Here is a 16,318-nt window from a genome sequence, read left to right on the forward strand (position 1 = left end):
TTACGAAGGACGAGAGACGACGAAGAGAGCCAGCGAGCGTGACGAGACGAGGGACTGTTGATTTGTACGTACGTCGATGAACACATGCATATATGACGCAGCGGGTGATACGTGTCTCTTGTTGCACCGGTCAGAGTACGGTACGTTGTATAGCTGCCTTGACGTTCATATCGGATACATGTTGGAGCTATACTTTATAGAGCCTAAACCCTTCTCAATCACTTCAAGGCAATCCGAGCGCGGAGACGTGATAGGAACACTAACAACAACCAAGCATACGACTCGAACTGATCTTTCGATACAAACAGGATACCTAGCACGCAAGGCAGAAAGATCAGCTTTTCATCTGTAGCGTCGAACGTCAGAACAAGGCGAAGAAACACACCTTGACACAAGACTGCTTTTAAGATCTGTGCTCCCAAACCCTGATACAATCCACCGATCCCACGTTCTTTGTAAACCGCTTTCAAGAGCGCCAAAGCACCATTATAATGATGAGTAGGTAGATGAGGATGCAATCCTGAGTGGGTACGGGGCAAGTGGGGATGTTCACCCTTCTGAGGGTGTTCGGAAGAAGGCAGTGTGGAGGCCGAGGTGGGAGCGATAGCTGCGCCAAATGCGGGTGGAGAGCTGGCTATACTTGCGTAAGACGGAGCGGAATCATCTTTCGTCAAGTCTGCAAGAGGTGGTGGGGCATTGTTACCGAACCCAGTTTGATTAGAAGGAACTTTGGCTTGTAATCTGACTTTTGCCTATTATCCCCACGATAACCGTTTCAGTTCAGATGTTCTTGTGTCTTGATGAGACGAAGACAAAAACTCACAAAGATATAAGGATACGTGACGACCGTTGCCAACGTCTTACTTCCCACACCTACCCAGAAGGCCTCTGCCACGCCCAATTTCCGTCCACTCCCTTCCAATCGCCACGATTTGATCCTCTCAAATACACCATAAGTAATTGCCGGATTGACAGTCAACACTAGACCGGGTCTCAACCCTGTCCAGAGACCCGTCACCCCAGATTCGGAGACAATCTCCTTTGCCGTGTCCAACAAACTGGGTGCGACCACAGGCATGTTCTTCTTGTGATGGTGATGATGGGGATGAGGCGGTTCCCATAACTGTTGACGAGTAGCGATGACGGATACGGGTATCGTGAAGATTTGAGCGAAAGCACCCGCCAATGCGCCGAGTAAGAGCTCAGCAGAAGTGGAGAGTGAGGGTGCAGCGACCGGAGCGGCGCCTTTCGATGACGACGAGGAAGTGAGCGGTGCGAGTCGACGGATGTAGGATGTTCTAAGGAGGGTGTGGAAGAAGAAGTATGCGAATTCTGCGGAAGCCATACGCAGACAACATCAGCTTGTGCTTGACGGAACGGAAACAAATACCACGAGCAACCTATTCCCTTTGAGCTGTGATGGATGAATTACTCACGCTGTGAAAAACTTCCAACCATACTGGCTGCAAAACCATGGAAAGCCCCTCCCAATCCCTCGGTACGCAATATCCTCAATAACATCATGATCACCCCAAACTTCTTTAACCGCTTCCCCAACAAAGCTCGAATCACATCGATTCGCTTCTGACCTTGAGCCAGTAGGACATCCTTCTTGCCTTTCTTTGTTGTCTTCTTCGACTCGTCGCCTTGTAACATTTTGATCTCGTTCGATGCCACTTCGGTAGATTCGGGACCTTGACCAGCTTCGAGATCCCCTACGTCTGATTGAGACGATACTGACTCAGAGTCATCTTCATCTTCGTCATCGTCATCATCCTCGAGTGGATCTTCGAGAGCTTGAAGTCGAGTCTTGGCCGTATCGAGAGGATACACAACGCTACGTTGAAAGCAAAGTCGATAAATCAGCGTCGCACGACTGGTATGGTCAAAGACAGGACTCACGCGTTGGCAAAGACTGAACCTAGAGCTCCGGCAAGTGCTGATCCAAATGGTGTGAGCGGTGGATGAGCATGTGGTGTCATCTTGTCTCTGTCCTTCCCTAGCCAGACTGTCTGTGCCAAATTAGAGATGTCTATAAAATAGACGACGGACAGAGTTTTTGTATAGCGTATAGCAAGAGATGAAATTGGGTTAGTTAGGCTGTTAGTGTTCTTTCCCCCAGATACCGACACCAACCACTCTTGTCGGGTATCGACCACTGGTTTGTAACCGGATCAAGCTCAGTCGGGCGCCGTCATTATCGTCTTTTCTAATCGATTAGAAATGTCAGGCACATGATTAGTATCCCTATTAGAAACTTCCCAGAAGGGGAGAGCGGTCGCCGAGCCAACGTCACTCCACCGTCCAGATCTATTTTCACCACGCGGCAAGTGACACTGTCAACAGCTGGCAACGTAGGTAGCAGTAGTAGTAGCATCGCTTCACCGCTTCACAGCATTCACTGAATTAGCAAATCGGAAACCGAAAGACACACTATCTTCCTTGACAACATACATGAGATCAATACATATACACACGACGATCTGATTTCGCTTTCCCTCCCTCTGTACATCTTGGCATTGTTTCATTGGTCACCAATCGGGCACACGGCGTGGACTTACGACACAGCTTGGACCTTTGCTCCCCTCCAATCCCACCAACTCCGAGCACAACCCTTATGAACGGTGACTAGTCGGATTGTTTCAACCATATTTCACCATCGTCGCGTTTCCTCCGTTAGCAGTATCCCTGTCGTTCTCACAATATGGCGCCCGATATGGAAGCCGCTCTGGCTCTATCGGATTCCAATGCAAACGCCAACGATCAAGCTCGTCATAATACACAACGCTCGCATCCACGCCTGAAACGTCTAGCTACCAAACCGCTCAAACTTGCCGCATCAACGTTCCGTAATCGACCTCGATCAAACTCTGCTTCCCGAGGTCAGTCGCCCGATAGATCGACAGCGACATCGACGGAGCACTCAAGTAGTGCCCCATCTATCGCGGAAGGGAAGACTGGTTCTTCCAATGGTGGTGGTGGTGGTGGAGGTGGGGTGTGGAGGAGAAGGAGGAGTCATCATTTACATCATTCACATATGCCGGTCAGTAGTGAGGCAGCAACGCTCACTCCTACGCAAGTAGCCTCAGCTGCTAGGGGTCCTCGTAAACCCCTCGAAGGGGAAGAACCAGCAGCTTGGCTCAGAGTCAGAGTTGTCAAAGCGCAAGATCTAGTAGCCAAGGATAGAAGTGGCACGAGTGATCCGTGAGTTCTCGCTCCTCATATTCGACCTCAAGGAGAGGTCGGTGGAGAAACGAGACTAACGCAGTATGACGATCGTAGCTTCTTATCACTCCTAATGCCACCTTCCTCACGTCAGACCACGCCCGTTGTGAAGAAAACCCTCAACCCGACATTCCCTTCCGAATCAAGTACGTTCGATTTCCCGCTCTACAACAGTTTGTCGGGCGTCGTTGGCGGTAGAGGTCTGGAAGGTGTGCTCTGGGACAAGGTGAGCTCAGCTCCATGCGAGAAGCATACCTTTCGGGGCTGACGTGACTTCAGGACCTCATGAGGAAGGAATACATGGGAGAGCTGGCGATACCAATTGAAGACTGGTTCCCTGGCGGAGATGTCAAACTCTGGAGCGAAGACCTGCCCGTGAGCGCTATATAGTCATCTTGTCTATATACGTTTTAGCTGACATGTGAATATTAGATCCTCACTCATCGGCTCTTGTCCACTCGCCGAAAACACCAAGTGTCTGGAACTGTATCCTTCCAGATCGGCTTCATCCCCTCCAAGAATGCTTCACCCAACGAGGATACGTTGAGAAAAGCAAGGATGGTCTACGGTGCTATGGTTGAGCAAGCTACTATTGGCCGAGGCGCCATCGGAGTACTTGGTGTACCTGCTGTGAGTTGACTCCTTTGTCAAACTCATGCTTCGACTGACTGTTCCCATCCGCAGTACAAAGGAATCGGAACGGTCAAGATGCGCCGGAAATCGACTTTCGATGCGTCTGATGAAAGTGAGAAAAGCTCAATCAGTCGTTTCAGCAGTGCCAAAGCGGCTATCAAAAATTCAGTGTCGGGCAACCACAAGACATCTCCTCTTTCCTCAGAAGTGGATCGCCTTGGAGTTGAAGCTGAAGTCGAAGAAGACTTTGACGAAGACGACATTCTCTCGGACGACGGCATGTCGAGTTCATCTTCGGACGAATACGAGGATGCCGTAGATGAAGAAGATGATCATCAAATCCCTGCCAGCGAATCGCCATCTTTGGTCGAAACACTCATCGAGAAAATGAGCGGTCAGACGGCCGGTCTTCCTTCAGGTAAACCTGCGAATGTACCTCAACGACCTAGCGAAGACCAAGTTCCCAAGACGGCTGGTCTTCTCACGCCTTCTCACAGTCAAGCGATGCCGAGAACGCCTTCCCGCCAAACATCTCTTCCGGGATACTTTGATTCTGCAACTACGGGCAGAAGCGGTCTCGACTCGGGACTGTCTACGCCAACAATCACCACTCCTGGTGGTACGAAGACGCGTCGACCTCTGTTCAAACGTGGCAAGAGCAGAACTGGTTCGCAGAACCAGCTGCAACAAATAGAGAAGAAGAGTAAGAAGAAGAAGGGATTCAACTTTGATGCTGCTCAAGGCAGAGAGGTCCTGGGTATCGTCATTCTTGAGATCAAGGGAGCAGCTGATTTGCCCAAGCTGAAGAATGGTGAGCAGTCCACGTGTCGGGTTTCTGTGTGTTGCTGACACAAAGACAGCCTTGAGGGTATCATTCGATATGGATCCCTTTGTCGTGATCTCGTTTGGGAAGAAAGTGTTTAGAACAAGGGTCATTCGGCACTCGCTCAATCCTACATGGGACGAAAAGCTCCTCTTCCACGTTAGGAGGCACGAGAGCTCGTACACCATGCAGTTCGCGGTGCTGGATTGGGACAAGGTGGGTTTGAGTGGTTGAGTACGTCAGCTATCGCTCACAATGACGCAGGTTTCCGGCAACGATATGGTCGGCACATGTACCTTACCATTGAGTGAGCTGGTTGCGGACGCTCCCAAACCCGATGCCGAAACCGGTTTATATGACAAGGAAGTGGACGGAAAGCACGAGATGAAGGAGTTTACAGTACGTCCGAGCATACGCTTGACTCCGGAGCACGGGCTGACACGCAGCAGCTCCCCATATCAACCGACAAAGACGTGGCGTGGGAAGCGAAACATTCTCCCAAACTGACCATCCGGGCCAAGTATGAACCATACGATGCTCTTCGTCAACGCTTCTGGCGACAGTATATCACACAGTACGACGCCGACGATACCGGTGCTATGTCTATCACTGAGCTTACGGCGATGCTCGACTCGCTTGGCTCCACCCTTACGCGTGGCACAATCGAAGGCTACTTCTCAAGCTGCGGCAAGTCTGCAGACAAGGATGAATTGACTATCGAGGAAGTCATCAAATGTTTGGAGGGAGAAGTGACCAAGAGTCGGTTCGAAAAACAGAAAGTCGCAACCGATGATTTCGCCACTACTGGAACCTCAACACCCGCTGTTGCGGCCCAATCTGCCGAGCATGGCCTGAACATGGTTGGACCGGCCGGCAATATATCGTCCCCGGTTGACCCAGACGAGTTGGCGGATCACATCCGAAACAGTCGACCGAGAAATCAGGAGGGTACATATGGTGACGAAGCCGCAGGGAACATTGTGCCAATCAAAGCGGAAGACAAAGAAGCTGGTGTCCCTGCTGTCAAAGTCGAGCGGACTGCATCTTTCGATGGGACGACTGTCTCCGCCAACGGCGCTCTCACACCTCAATCTGTCTCTTCCGACGCGGACGATGCTGAGGGCGACTTGTCGTCCTCACCGGACGATCGTGAGAGAATTATCAATATCAAGACCTGTCCTCTTTGCCATCGACCTAGATTGGGCAAGAAGACGGAACAAGATATCGTCACCCATCTTGCGGTGTGTGCCTCTGCAGATTGGTCAAGAGTCGACCGAATCGTCACCGCCAATTATGTGACTTCCAGTCAAGCTCAACGAAAGTTCTTGTCAAAGATCGTGAACAAGGTGGCGATTGGAAGTTATGCGCTGGGAGCGAACAGCGCGAATGTAATTGTGCAAGACAGAATAACTGGACAATTGCAGGAAGAGAAGATGGCAGTGTATGTGAGGCTGGGTATCAGAGTGTTGTATAAGGGAGCGAAGACGAGCATGCACGGTGCAAGGGGTAAGTGATCTTTCGTACAATCTCAGGCGTTCGTCCTAGTTGTGCTTACTATTAGCCTGTTGACAGCTCGAAAGCTGCTCAAGTCGCTCTCGGTAAAGCAGGGATTGAAATACGATTCGCCCTCATCGGTAGTCGATATACCAGGCTTCATAGCCTTCCACCGACTCGACGTCAATGAGATTCTAGATCCTCTCGATTCTTTCAAGACCTTCAACCAGTTCTTCTATCGTAAACTCAAACCCGATGCGCGACCTGTCGAAGAGCCAGACAATCCTGGTCGACTGGTATCGTGTGCCGATTCTAGGATGATGGCTTTTGAGACTGTTAGTGAGGCGACGCAAATCTGGATCAAGGGCAGAGAATTCACAGTGGGAAGGCTGTTGGGTCCGAATTACAAGGATGTGGCGGATAGGTATGAGGGTGGGGCGTTAGCAATCTTTAGGTGAGCAGCTTCTCTATATCTCAGACTTGACAAGCTGTTCCTGCGATAAGAAGGTGGACGAACATTTGCTGACTATCTATCGCTACAGACTCGCACCTCAAGATTACCACCGGTTCCATTCCCCGGTCAAAGGCAAGATTGGCAAGATGACCATGATCGATGGAGAATACTACACCGTCAACCCACAAGCTATCCGTACCACACTAGATGTGTATGGAGAGAATGTGAGGAAGGTTGTACCCATTCAAACGGAGGACTTCGGTCTTGTCATGACGGTCTGGGTGGGAGCTATGAGTGAGTAGGGAGCGCCATCAAAGAGCGATATGTGAATGTGGATATATGCTGACTTGATGTCAAGTGGTTGGGAGTATCTTGACTTCCGTTGAGGAAGGACAGGAAGTCGATAGAGCCGACGAATTGGGATACTTTGCGTTTGGTATGTCCCACCTACTACTGCTGCTCAAAAGGTTGAGGGCACCAGCTGATCCAGGCCGATGATACAGGAGGTTCCACCATTGTCTGTTTATTCGAGAAAGGCGCTTTGACATGGGACGAAGACTTGCTTCAAAATGGTCGAGCGAGCATCGAAACACTTGTGAGAATGGGAATGGGCATAGGACGAAGTACTCGAAAGTGAGACCGAAGTGCATAGTGGGTTGGGTTTTTGGGGAGGAAGAACATCTGTACCATAGACCATCCAAACAATCAGAACATCAAGAACAAGTTACATAACAAAAGCAGTTGATGAACATGACGAAAATGCATTATGAGTGGCATGTCGAGACGAATGTACAGCGTCGGGCAATTGAAACGACAAACTCCCTTCACCTCCACTCGAGCGGTCCAGTGCGACTTGTTGTTCTCGCAGAGCATGTTCATTTCGCCGTTCTTTCTGCCTTCGCACGACCTTCAATAGTTGCCAAGTTTCGAGTCGAATCTCCAGCCACAACCAACGTGTCAGCTTCCATCAACCACCATCTCGCATCGATCGCAGATCTCTCTCGGCCTCAAAACCGCTGCACCACGACGCGAGATGTCCCTCCTCTCAGCTGGAAATCGATGTAGTGTCTGTCCTCTTGTTGATTTCCTCCCATTTACCTGTCCACACTGTACTCTCCCATATTGTGGTACACATATCACTTCACATACATGTACGCAAGGCGAATCGTCATCGAATACAAGTAAAAGTGCGATTGGGAAATTGGGAAGGGGGAAGAGATTATGTGATTTTGGAGAATGTGAGAGGGAAAGGATGGAGAGTGTTGCGGGGTTGAGTGGTGGGAGTGGGGATGGGGATGGGGATGATGAGGAAAGGGAGAGAATCGCGAAAGAGGTGAGATGTGAGGGGTGTGGTGGGGGATTTTGCGTAGCGTAAGTGGTTTTCTCGACTATCCAATGACCAACGTATGTCCGGACTTCGGCCTCATGTCAAGTACGCCAGCGCAAGAACCGCCAGGCGACGTGTCGTCGATGCTGGCCACCTGTTCCATGAGGGGCGGCCTTATGCTTCTCCCAGTATTTACATCGATCGACCGTTAGCTTCATGTAGGATCAATGCTAATTCCAATCGTGTTTGCGTGGACTATAGACATCGAGCCCAAACATCCCATTCATGTTCCGCTCCATTAATCCACGAAAAGCGATACGACGCTTTCCTCTCACGTCGGACTCAAGCGCAAGAGATACTAGCCCAACATTTCCCAGAACAAGTGGGGAGGGTGATACCCAAACCTCCTCCAGGGAGAGAGGTGATTAAGAAACGACCGAAGAGTCCGGAACGATCACCGCCATCGGTTCAGGCGACTTTGTCTAGTTCAAGCACGAGTGGTCTTTCGACCTCAAACGAGAATGCTACAGCTCAAACTTCGAGCGCGAGTAAAAAACCTAAGACCAAAGCTGAGAAACTGTGGGAAATCCAAATTCGGAAGATTAAAATGGGTGCTAAGCCGTTATCACCCACTGGGAGTGGAAGCGTTGCAGACGACGAGAAGAGGTTTTTCGAATGGGGTGTGGATCTGGAACGGAAAGGCGTGAAAGGGTGGAAGGATGGTGGGAAGTGGACTGGTAAGGTGGAAAGGGTCTGGATAGGAGTGGTGAGTGCGAGCGAGTGATATCGCTTTGAGATATGTGGACGGCCCGAGCAGCTCGGTTGCCTCGTTCAGATCACTGCCTTGTACCTTGATGCTGATGTAATCTCTCACACGGACAGAACACGCCAGTTGGTAAAGTCATGGACCTAATTATTGCTCAAGCCAAAGTACCCAGACCGAAATCTGATGATCCGGCTCAGGTGGGTTCCTCGAACTATCAATTGCTCCAGCTGAGCTAACCATTCTAACTCAGGCGCTTGGACTACTATCCCTCTATCCACCACCCGATGGCGAAAGAACAGTGACCCCCCTCGAGCTGTCCAAATCTGTAGGACAAGCGATACAGGAAGGAAGTATGATCGTCCTTATTCGAGGAGAGGTGTGAGAAGGAGTCGGGTATGTGATGCATGGTATATCCTCTGGTTGCGTTGTACTTCTTCCATCTGTGCGCGTGTCCTATCCCCTTTGTCCTTATCGTTCACTCAAACCAATCAATCTTCTTGCAGTAGAGCGGAAATGATAGATTGATACCTGAATTGACGGGTGGTTGATTGACTTGACAAGACGGACTATTTGATTTTCGCCTCGGTGAACAAAACGTGCTTTTTCACTACGGCCCGTAAACACCATGGATCAGCTCAACTCAGCTTTACAACGCCAATGATTGGGTGTGTGACAGCTTTACGGTGAAGACGAAGACGACACGACACTCACCAACTGGATCATACTTGATTTTGGCCAACTTCTCGCTCACTCTGATTCGTGAGGTGGTGTAGAAAAAGCCCGTAAGCGCTGTCGAGACGAGTTTGACGAGGATTCGTCTGTGCGAAAGGTCAGGACATATCAGCGTAACATCCTATTGGGGAAGGTTCCTTCGAATGCAATGTCTTGCAGATGAGATATGGTGAATCACGACGAAGTGGATGAGAAGGCGGACAGATCGATAGGCGAGATACTGCAGTGGGGAGTGCAATGCTGAGACAGGCGGCGACGGAAACTCACCTTGTCTTGGCTTTTGGTGCCATGGTGATGTGCTCTGTCCAGTCGACTGGTCTGGTATGGATGTCATAAGTTGTAGCGATCAATAACACCAACAGCAACGACGGTAGCGAGTATACACCGAATCCACCGCTCGCTCGACTTTTGAATTTCCCCTTGTTGCGATTTATCACATTTTATCCCAAACAGCGTAATGTGCCCCGCATTCACATCTCACCTCCTTCGCTATTATTGCCACCATACACAAAGACACAAGTTATACTTGTAATCTATCCCACATAAGTTACGCTCGACCTCAACTTCGGTTCTACTCTACACACTCAGACTTATCATGGCATCATCACTGGACCCTCCTGCTGGCGTGATACGCCCTATTGTGTTTTTCGACATATCAATAGGTGATACGCCAGCTGGTCGAATCAAGATGGGTAAGTGGTTTCCTCCATGTCGGCCATCCCATGTTATCCTGTAGACTGCATTTGACTGATTTTTCTTGGTGCTTCACAGAACTGTTCAGCGATATCACACCAAAGTGAGCTACTCCCCACACTAGGGAGATATCGAGGGCACGAGCTCATACCGTTGTATCAGGACAGCAGAGAATTTCAGACAACTGTGTACAGGTGAACATAGGTACGTGCGTCCTCGTCCATGATGCGAGAGGGGTTTCACTTGTCATAGTCCAGGTCGGAAGTAATTGATAGCTGATATTCCTGATTATAGAGTAAACTCCGTTCCGCAAGGATACAAAAAGGCAACTTTCCACCGGTCAGTTAGGGCTCGCTGCGAAGTGTGATTGATAGTGTAATGTAAAGCATCAACTGACAAGTCTACTGAAACACCATCTCATCATACTCACATCGAATGCCTTTTGACGATACTCAAACAGAGTGTGAGCTACCTCATTCGGTACCATGAGCTTGGTCAAGTACGCTGTTAGCTGATCTTGAATCATGACCGCCTCGCAGGATCCCCCAATTCATGATTCAAGGTGGTGATTTCCTCAGAAACGACGGTACTGGTTCGTTCTCAATCTATGGCGCACAATTCGAAGATGAGAACTTCAAGGTCAAACATACCGGACCAGGTTTATTGAGTATGGCCAATTCAGGTCCTGGAACCAATGGATGTCAAGTATGTCGCGCAGCATAATATCTCCTCCGCACCCGAATACGAGTCAATGCTGATATTCTTGTGAGGACAGTTCTTCATCACTTGCGCACCCGCCGAATTCCTCGATGGCAAACATTGTGTATTCGGTAGAGTCATCGACGGTTTGTTGACCGTCAGAAAGATAGAAAATGTTCCTACAGGAGCCAACAATAGGTCAGTTGCTGCGTTCGGTTCTTGTCATGTAAGCTATCAACTGACGATTTCTGCTTCGCGTACAGACCAAAGTTGGTGGTTAGAATAGCAGAGTGTGGGGAGATGTAAGCAAGTCGGTGGATGAAGGGCAGTTGTTATCATTATGCATTTTCGTCACGACGCATTATACCCGTTAAAGCGGAAATCGAATCCTACTCGATGGCTCTATCACATCATATCACTAACAACGGACCTCGTCCCACATGTGCTCAATCCCTGCTCTGATTGATCGTCGTGCATTCCCGTCAATCCATACCACCTAATCCAACCCAACGTATCCAGCTGCTCTCCCGATCTGTTTGCAAAAAGTTAGCTATGCAACGTGATACAAACAAAACAAACTGAGACCCACCGTTGTCTTCTCAAACATCTCCGTGGTGACCTGTGCCAAGAACCCAGGCACACTCTGTCTCTCGACTATCCAGAAATGTCTACTTTCCTCCAGACCCCTCGCCATCATCCCGCTCATTTGCATCGTACCAAAATGACCTTCCTGACTTGCGAATTTGAGAGTTAGACCACTCTTGCCCTTGGGGGCGTACATTGATGTAAGTCGGATATCAGAGCCTGATTCGTCGAATTTGATCCGCCAGCCGAGGAGGGAGTAGACCGCCTCCAGGAATTCTTTCGATTTGTTTCCGAAGATCTGAAACGGTTCAACAGTAAGCAAGTGCACACAACGAAAAGATAAAGCAGTATGCTGATGAATACGTGATGTACCACGCCGAACTCACCTCCTTCAATCGTAACAGTCGCTTCGCATGTGCCTTCTCCATCTCCTCCTTCTCCCTTCGCAAGCGATCAAAGCTGATCCTGGGTACCAATCCGTTTCTACCCTCTTCCTCACCTTGACCATGCTCTGCATCGAGAGGGGCGGCACCACCCGCCGTGACTAGCTCATCCAACTCCCTCATCCTCTCCAACAGTTCATCGTTTTCAGCTTTGAGATCGTCCAACTCTTGCTTTCTAATAGCCATAATCTTGGCACTGGGGTTCGCTCTCAGCTCCAAACATCTTTCGGTGGCAGGGTTGTATTCTCCCGAAGCGACTCGCCGCATGAGATCGTTGACTTCGGCATCAAGGCGGGTGTTGGCCGAGGTGAGCTCGGAGATGGTTGACTCAAGGGAGGAGATGTCTGAAAATAAATCATAAGTGAGCTTGGCAAGTCTCCTTGGCGATGAGCATGCCCATTGTTTGACTTACCGTGTTCAAGTTGCGAGATCCGTCCCTGAGCGGTCTCCAGATCCACAGACTTGACCAATCCCATCCCCTTCGCGATTTTCTCTTCAACCTCCCTGGAGTCTCTCGCAATCTTGTCCAATTCTCCTTTATACAACTCCACAAGCGATTCAAGCTCTCGGACTTTGGCACTTTGGTCACCGAGTCCAACACCACCGGGCATGCTCGGGCCGTCCTGCAGAAATGTCACATCAGACTTTGCCTGTCCTTGAAATCGGAATGGATCTACTCACCACCGATCTGACCCTTTCCGCCTCGGCTCTAGCAATCTCCTCCCTCCGTTCCGCGCTAGCTCTCCCCTCCTTGGCCCATCTTAATTCCCTCTCTGCCTCCTCCGCTCGCCTTGTCAACTCGCCAATACTAGCTCTGGAACTTTCGGCTAACGTTGAAAGTCTCGCTTGAAGATCACGGATCGATGCTTCTCGGGTCGCGAGCTCTTGAGCTGTCTCATTGTGAAGGGTAGAAAGGGTCGCAAGTCTAGCCCGGAGTGTTTCGTCGGATGTGGTGGAAGGTGAAGAAGTGGAGGGGAAGGTCTGTGTGAGAGAGCTGTGGGCATGTCAGCTTCGCTGTAAAGGAATGAAGTAGTCGTGACATGGCAATAGCCAGGAACGAAGACCGCGTAGTTTTTGCGGCGCCATGTCTAGTGAGAAGTGGGATGACAAGGCAGCGATACTCACTCCATGTCTCGTCTCGCTCGCTCGAGCTGATCCTGCAATATCCTGATCTCATCCTTCAAGGACCTCTCCACTTCTTTTGCGGCTCTCTCCACCGCTTCCACTTCCTTCTTCTTCTGTCTCAGCTCGTTCACTTCCGTCTTGAGATTCTCATTCTCCCTCCAGAAAGTCGCAAGACTAGTCGATTGACCTGCATCGAACGGATGTGTCAACTCGGACCTTTCATATGCTTTGAGTGATGGCAACTCACGTTTCATCTCCTTTTGCAGCGTTTCATCTACTCGTTTATCTTCCTGGGCTGCCTCATTTTTCTCCCTTTTCTCGATCGCCCTCCTCCTCTCTTCTTCGAGCTCGATACTTAGACCCCTTGCTCTTCTTTCCCAGTTCCGCAGCTCGTCTCTCTCCTTCTGCAATTCGTTGATTCGGGAAGTGAGGAGGGAGATTTCGTTGTTAGTATTTTGCGTCAAGGTGGAATGTCGTCCAGAGAGGATATTATGTTCTGTCTTGAGACGTTCGAGCGAGTCTGACAGTGTGGAATTGCGTTGTCGCAAAGAAGAGATCTCTTCTGACATTTGACTCTACGAAACAGATCGATGAGTACGAGCTTATACGAGCGAGAGAGGGAAAGTGAATTAGGGTGACTCACCCTCTCATCATAGAAATCCTTCTCTCGCTCTTCTCCAATCTCCCTCTCTTGCATCTCACCCTCATGCAAAACCCTCCTTTCCGCTTTCAGTCTCTCAATCTCGATCCTTTGCTCTTCGACACGGGAATTGAGCTCGCTCTCCCGTACTTGTAGAGTATGGTTATGTCGTTCCAGGGTCGTCATGCGAGATCGCAACGTCGACAATTCCTTACGTGCGGCCATCGGGTCTGCAACACCGACAGAAACGAGCGTTGTCAGAATATAGCATGTCGGTGGAGAGACAAGTCTACTCACCATCTAAACCTGCATCCATCGCGCCTCTCTTTCCCAAAGTCGTTGTTGTCGTCGAAGCTCTCAAAGGTGCTCTTAATCGAGAAGAGGAAGACTCTCCACCACTAGTAGGTACACCATGACTTGTCGATGATGAAAGTACGTTAGGACGAGGTATGGAAGATGAAGAGGGTCGAGGTATCATTCTGATTTATTGAATAGGGTTATCGAAGTGTGGGAAAAGTGTAGTAACAGATACTACCTGCACTGAAATCAGATAGGGGCACACTGTGTATTGACGCGATTGCAACGAAGCAGTCAAATAATTACGTAACTCGTTGGGGAACATCTATTGTTGTGGTGGTCAAGAGCAAGATATTTTTTGGATATCTACCGTCCAACCTCTTGCTCTCATCGCTATTGTCAATTAGCGCACTTGTCAAAAACATACACACAATGTCAGCACAGCCAGCCGCCTCCACCTCGACAGCGCACGAGAGCGTGCTTATGCCCTCAGAGGCGTTACCCGACGACGCGGTGCATATCAAAGGACCAGATCTCAGTAAACCCATTGACCTTCAAGATCTCTTGAAGAGTTACGAGACGATCGGATTCCAAGCGACCGGTCTCGCCAAAGCTATACATGTTGTAGAGGAGATGGTATGTATCACTCTCCAGTCATCTGTTACCTTTTTGACAGACAAAGGCTGACTATCTCTTCTCGCTTTTAGAGGAAACGCCGTTCAGATCCAGATCAACCTTTAACACTCTTCCTTGGCTACACATCGAACTTGATCTCTTCCGGTCTCAGAGAGATATTACGATTCCTCGCACAATACAAATTGATAGATTGTCTGGTCACGACTGCCGGTGGTATTGAGGAGGATTTCATAAAGTGTCTAGGATCGACCGTGCTGGGTGAATTTCATCTCGATGGTGCCGAGTTGAGAAAGAAGGGGTAAGTGCCCGTTTTACTCAGTTCCCACCCTAGGTGTGACTTGACTATCGAGTGGGATGGTGTCCAGGTAGGAATCAGACTGACCAGTGATTTGTATCACACAGCCTGAATAGGATCGGTAATCTCCTCGTGCCCAATTCGAACTATTGCGCATTCGAAGATTGGGTCGTACCTATTCTAGATGTCATGGTGAAGGAGCAAGAAGAGGATGGAGTGAAATGGGCGCCTAGTTCTGTGATCAGGAGACTTGGAAAAGAGATCAACAACGAGGAAAGCGTGTATTACTGGTGCTACAAGGTGTGTTACAAGTACTAACTGAGGCTTCTCCAATGGTCCGATCTACCAACTTCCCTTCTCCTGATTGTGCTGTTTTTGCCTTGCCCTGTCATGTACCGTCTATCTGTATGATCGGAGTTGACTTTACCCACTCGCAGAATGACATCCCTGTGTTCTGTCCCGCCTTGACAGACGGGTCCCTTGGCGACATGATCTACTTCCACACCTACAAGTCTTCCTCACAACTCAGTATCGACATCGTGGCCGACATTCGAAGATTGAACGATATGAGCGTCAAATCGAAACAGGCCGGTATGATTGTTCTTGGTGGAGGTGTGTGTAAACACCAGATTGCGAATGCGATGTTATTTGTGAGTCTGCTCCCAACATTGACGTTAATGTCGGAGATCAAATGGCTGACGTCGGTTTGGATGAACAGAGAAATGGAGCGGACTTTGCCGTTTATATCAACACGGGACAGGAGGTGAGCACTATCCACGTTTCGGACAACCTTGATCCGATGTTGATGATCATTGCAGTACGACGGGTCAGACTCTGGTGCTCGACCTGACGAGGCCGTCTCGTGGGGCAAGATCCGAGCAGGAGCGGAAAGTGTCAAAGTGAGTTTGCCCGCTGTCCATATAACATATCGTTTGTGCTGACGACGTGTCGCGCTCTACAGGTGTATGCCGACGCGACGCTCGTGTTCCCTATGGTGGTTGCAGCCACTTTCGGTAAAGCCCATTGGGAACAGAACGCACAGGAGAAGGAGACCTCGGCGTAGAACACACGTAGAAAGTAGACTGTACATAATACGTCTCATCACATCAACTCACATCTCATAGCATCTACATAATTGTATACACAGCATCGAAGAGCACACGCATCGCATCCCGACTCATCTTTGCATGCATGAATTACGAATATCAGCATAAATGGAACGCTGTGTGATAGCGATGAGTCATAGTGTGCCACTACTACTGTTTTCCACTCGTCAACATTATATTATTGCTTGTCGCGTCGTCGCCCAGCTAGCTACCTGTATTCACATCTCCACCTCCATCTCCTCCTTTATTCATACCTCATCCACCGTCTCTCTTTCCCTTCCCCTCTTCCATTCGTCTTCTCTCCCTCGCCTTTCGCTTACGCCCTTCTTGTCGTGTATTTTTGTA

The 16,318-nt window shown here is 49.6% G+C and overlaps 6 protein-coding genes across 6 annotated transcripts; 4 read left to right on the top strand and 2 right to left on the bottom strand.

Moving 5' to 3' along the window:
* Positions 1 to 218: 218 nt before the first annotated feature.
* On the bottom strand, positions 219 to 1,982 carry CI109_106131 (uncharacterized protein; the record flags this gene model as incomplete). The annotated part of the gene is made up of 5 exons (XM_032004895.1): positions 219 to 313; positions 386 to 752; positions 824 to 1,332; positions 1,437 to 1,837; positions 1,903 to 1,982. The coding sequence occupies 5 exons, from the start codon at positions 1,980 to 1,982 to the stop codon at positions 219 to 221; spliced, it is 1,452 nt and encodes a 483-aa protein (XP_031860694.1).
* A 722-nt stretch (positions 1,983 to 2,704) lies between these two features.
* On the top strand, positions 2,705 to 7,266 carry CI109_106132 (phosphatidylserine decarboxylase; the record flags this gene model as incomplete). Its single annotated transcript, XM_032004896.1, has 12 exons — positions 2,705 to 3,204; positions 3,283 to 3,451; positions 3,505 to 3,600; positions 3,658 to 3,855; positions 3,910 to 4,669; positions 4,719 to 4,897; positions 4,946 to 5,080; positions 5,131 to 6,187; positions 6,254 to 6,629; positions 6,718 to 6,923; positions 6,988 to 7,065; positions 7,133 to 7,266. The coding sequence occupies 12 exons, from the start codon at positions 2,705 to 2,707 to the stop codon at positions 7,264 to 7,266; spliced, it is 3,888 nt and encodes a 1,295-aa protein (XP_031860695.1).
* Positions 7,267 to 7,662: 396 nt separating this feature from the next.
* On the top strand, positions 7,663 to 9,104 carry CI109_106133 (uncharacterized protein; the record flags this gene model as incomplete). Its single annotated transcript, XM_032004897.2, has 4 exons — positions 7,663 to 8,000; positions 8,218 to 8,722; positions 8,839 to 8,919; positions 8,973 to 9,104. The coding sequence occupies 4 exons, from the start codon at positions 7,663 to 7,665 to the stop codon at positions 9,102 to 9,104; spliced, it is 1,056 nt and encodes a 351-aa protein (XP_031860696.2).
* Positions 9,105 to 10,049: 945 nt separating this feature from the next.
* On the top strand, positions 10,050 to 11,152 carry CI109_106134 (peptidyl-prolyl cis-trans isomerase H; the record flags this gene model as incomplete). The annotated part of the gene is made up of 7 exons (XM_032004899.1): positions 10,050 to 10,146; positions 10,226 to 10,250; positions 10,310 to 10,351; positions 10,442 to 10,486; positions 10,687 to 10,852; positions 10,923 to 11,044; positions 11,110 to 11,152. The coding sequence occupies 7 exons, from the start codon at positions 10,050 to 10,052 to the stop codon at positions 11,150 to 11,152; spliced, it is 540 nt and encodes a 179-aa protein (XP_031860698.1).
* Positions 11,153 to 11,342: 190 nt separating this feature from the next.
* CI109_106135 (uncharacterized protein) lies at positions 11,343 to 14,117 on the bottom strand (the record flags this gene model as incomplete). The annotated part of the gene is made up of 9 exons (XM_032004900.1): positions 11,343 to 11,378; positions 11,436 to 11,729; positions 11,818 to 12,218; positions 12,287 to 12,497; positions 12,556 to 12,868; positions 13,000 to 13,186; positions 13,247 to 13,574; positions 13,643 to 13,869; positions 13,937 to 14,117. The coding sequence occupies 9 exons, from the start codon at positions 14,115 to 14,117 to the stop codon at positions 11,343 to 11,345; spliced, it is 2,178 nt and encodes a 725-aa protein (XP_031860699.1).
* Positions 14,118 to 14,368: 251 nt separating this feature from the next.
* CI109_106136 (deoxyhypusine synthase) lies at positions 14,369 to 15,930 on the top strand (the record flags this gene model as incomplete). Its single annotated transcript, XM_032004901.1, has 7 exons — positions 14,369 to 14,572; positions 14,644 to 14,870; positions 14,975 to 15,167; positions 15,305 to 15,517; positions 15,586 to 15,630; positions 15,686 to 15,766; positions 15,829 to 15,930. 7 exons carry the CDS (start codon positions 14,369 to 14,371, stop codon positions 15,928 to 15,930), a joined length of 1,065 nt encoding a protein of 354 aa, XP_031860700.1.
* Positions 15,931 to 16,318: the final 388 nt, after the last annotated feature.

The sequence above is a fragment of the Kwoniella shandongensis genome, chromosome 11, assembly GCF_008629635.2.
Source record: "Kwoniella shandongensis chromosome 11, complete sequence".
Taxonomy (NCBI): domain Eukaryota; kingdom Fungi; phylum Basidiomycota; class Tremellomycetes; order Tremellales; family Cryptococcaceae; genus Kwoniella; species Kwoniella shandongensis.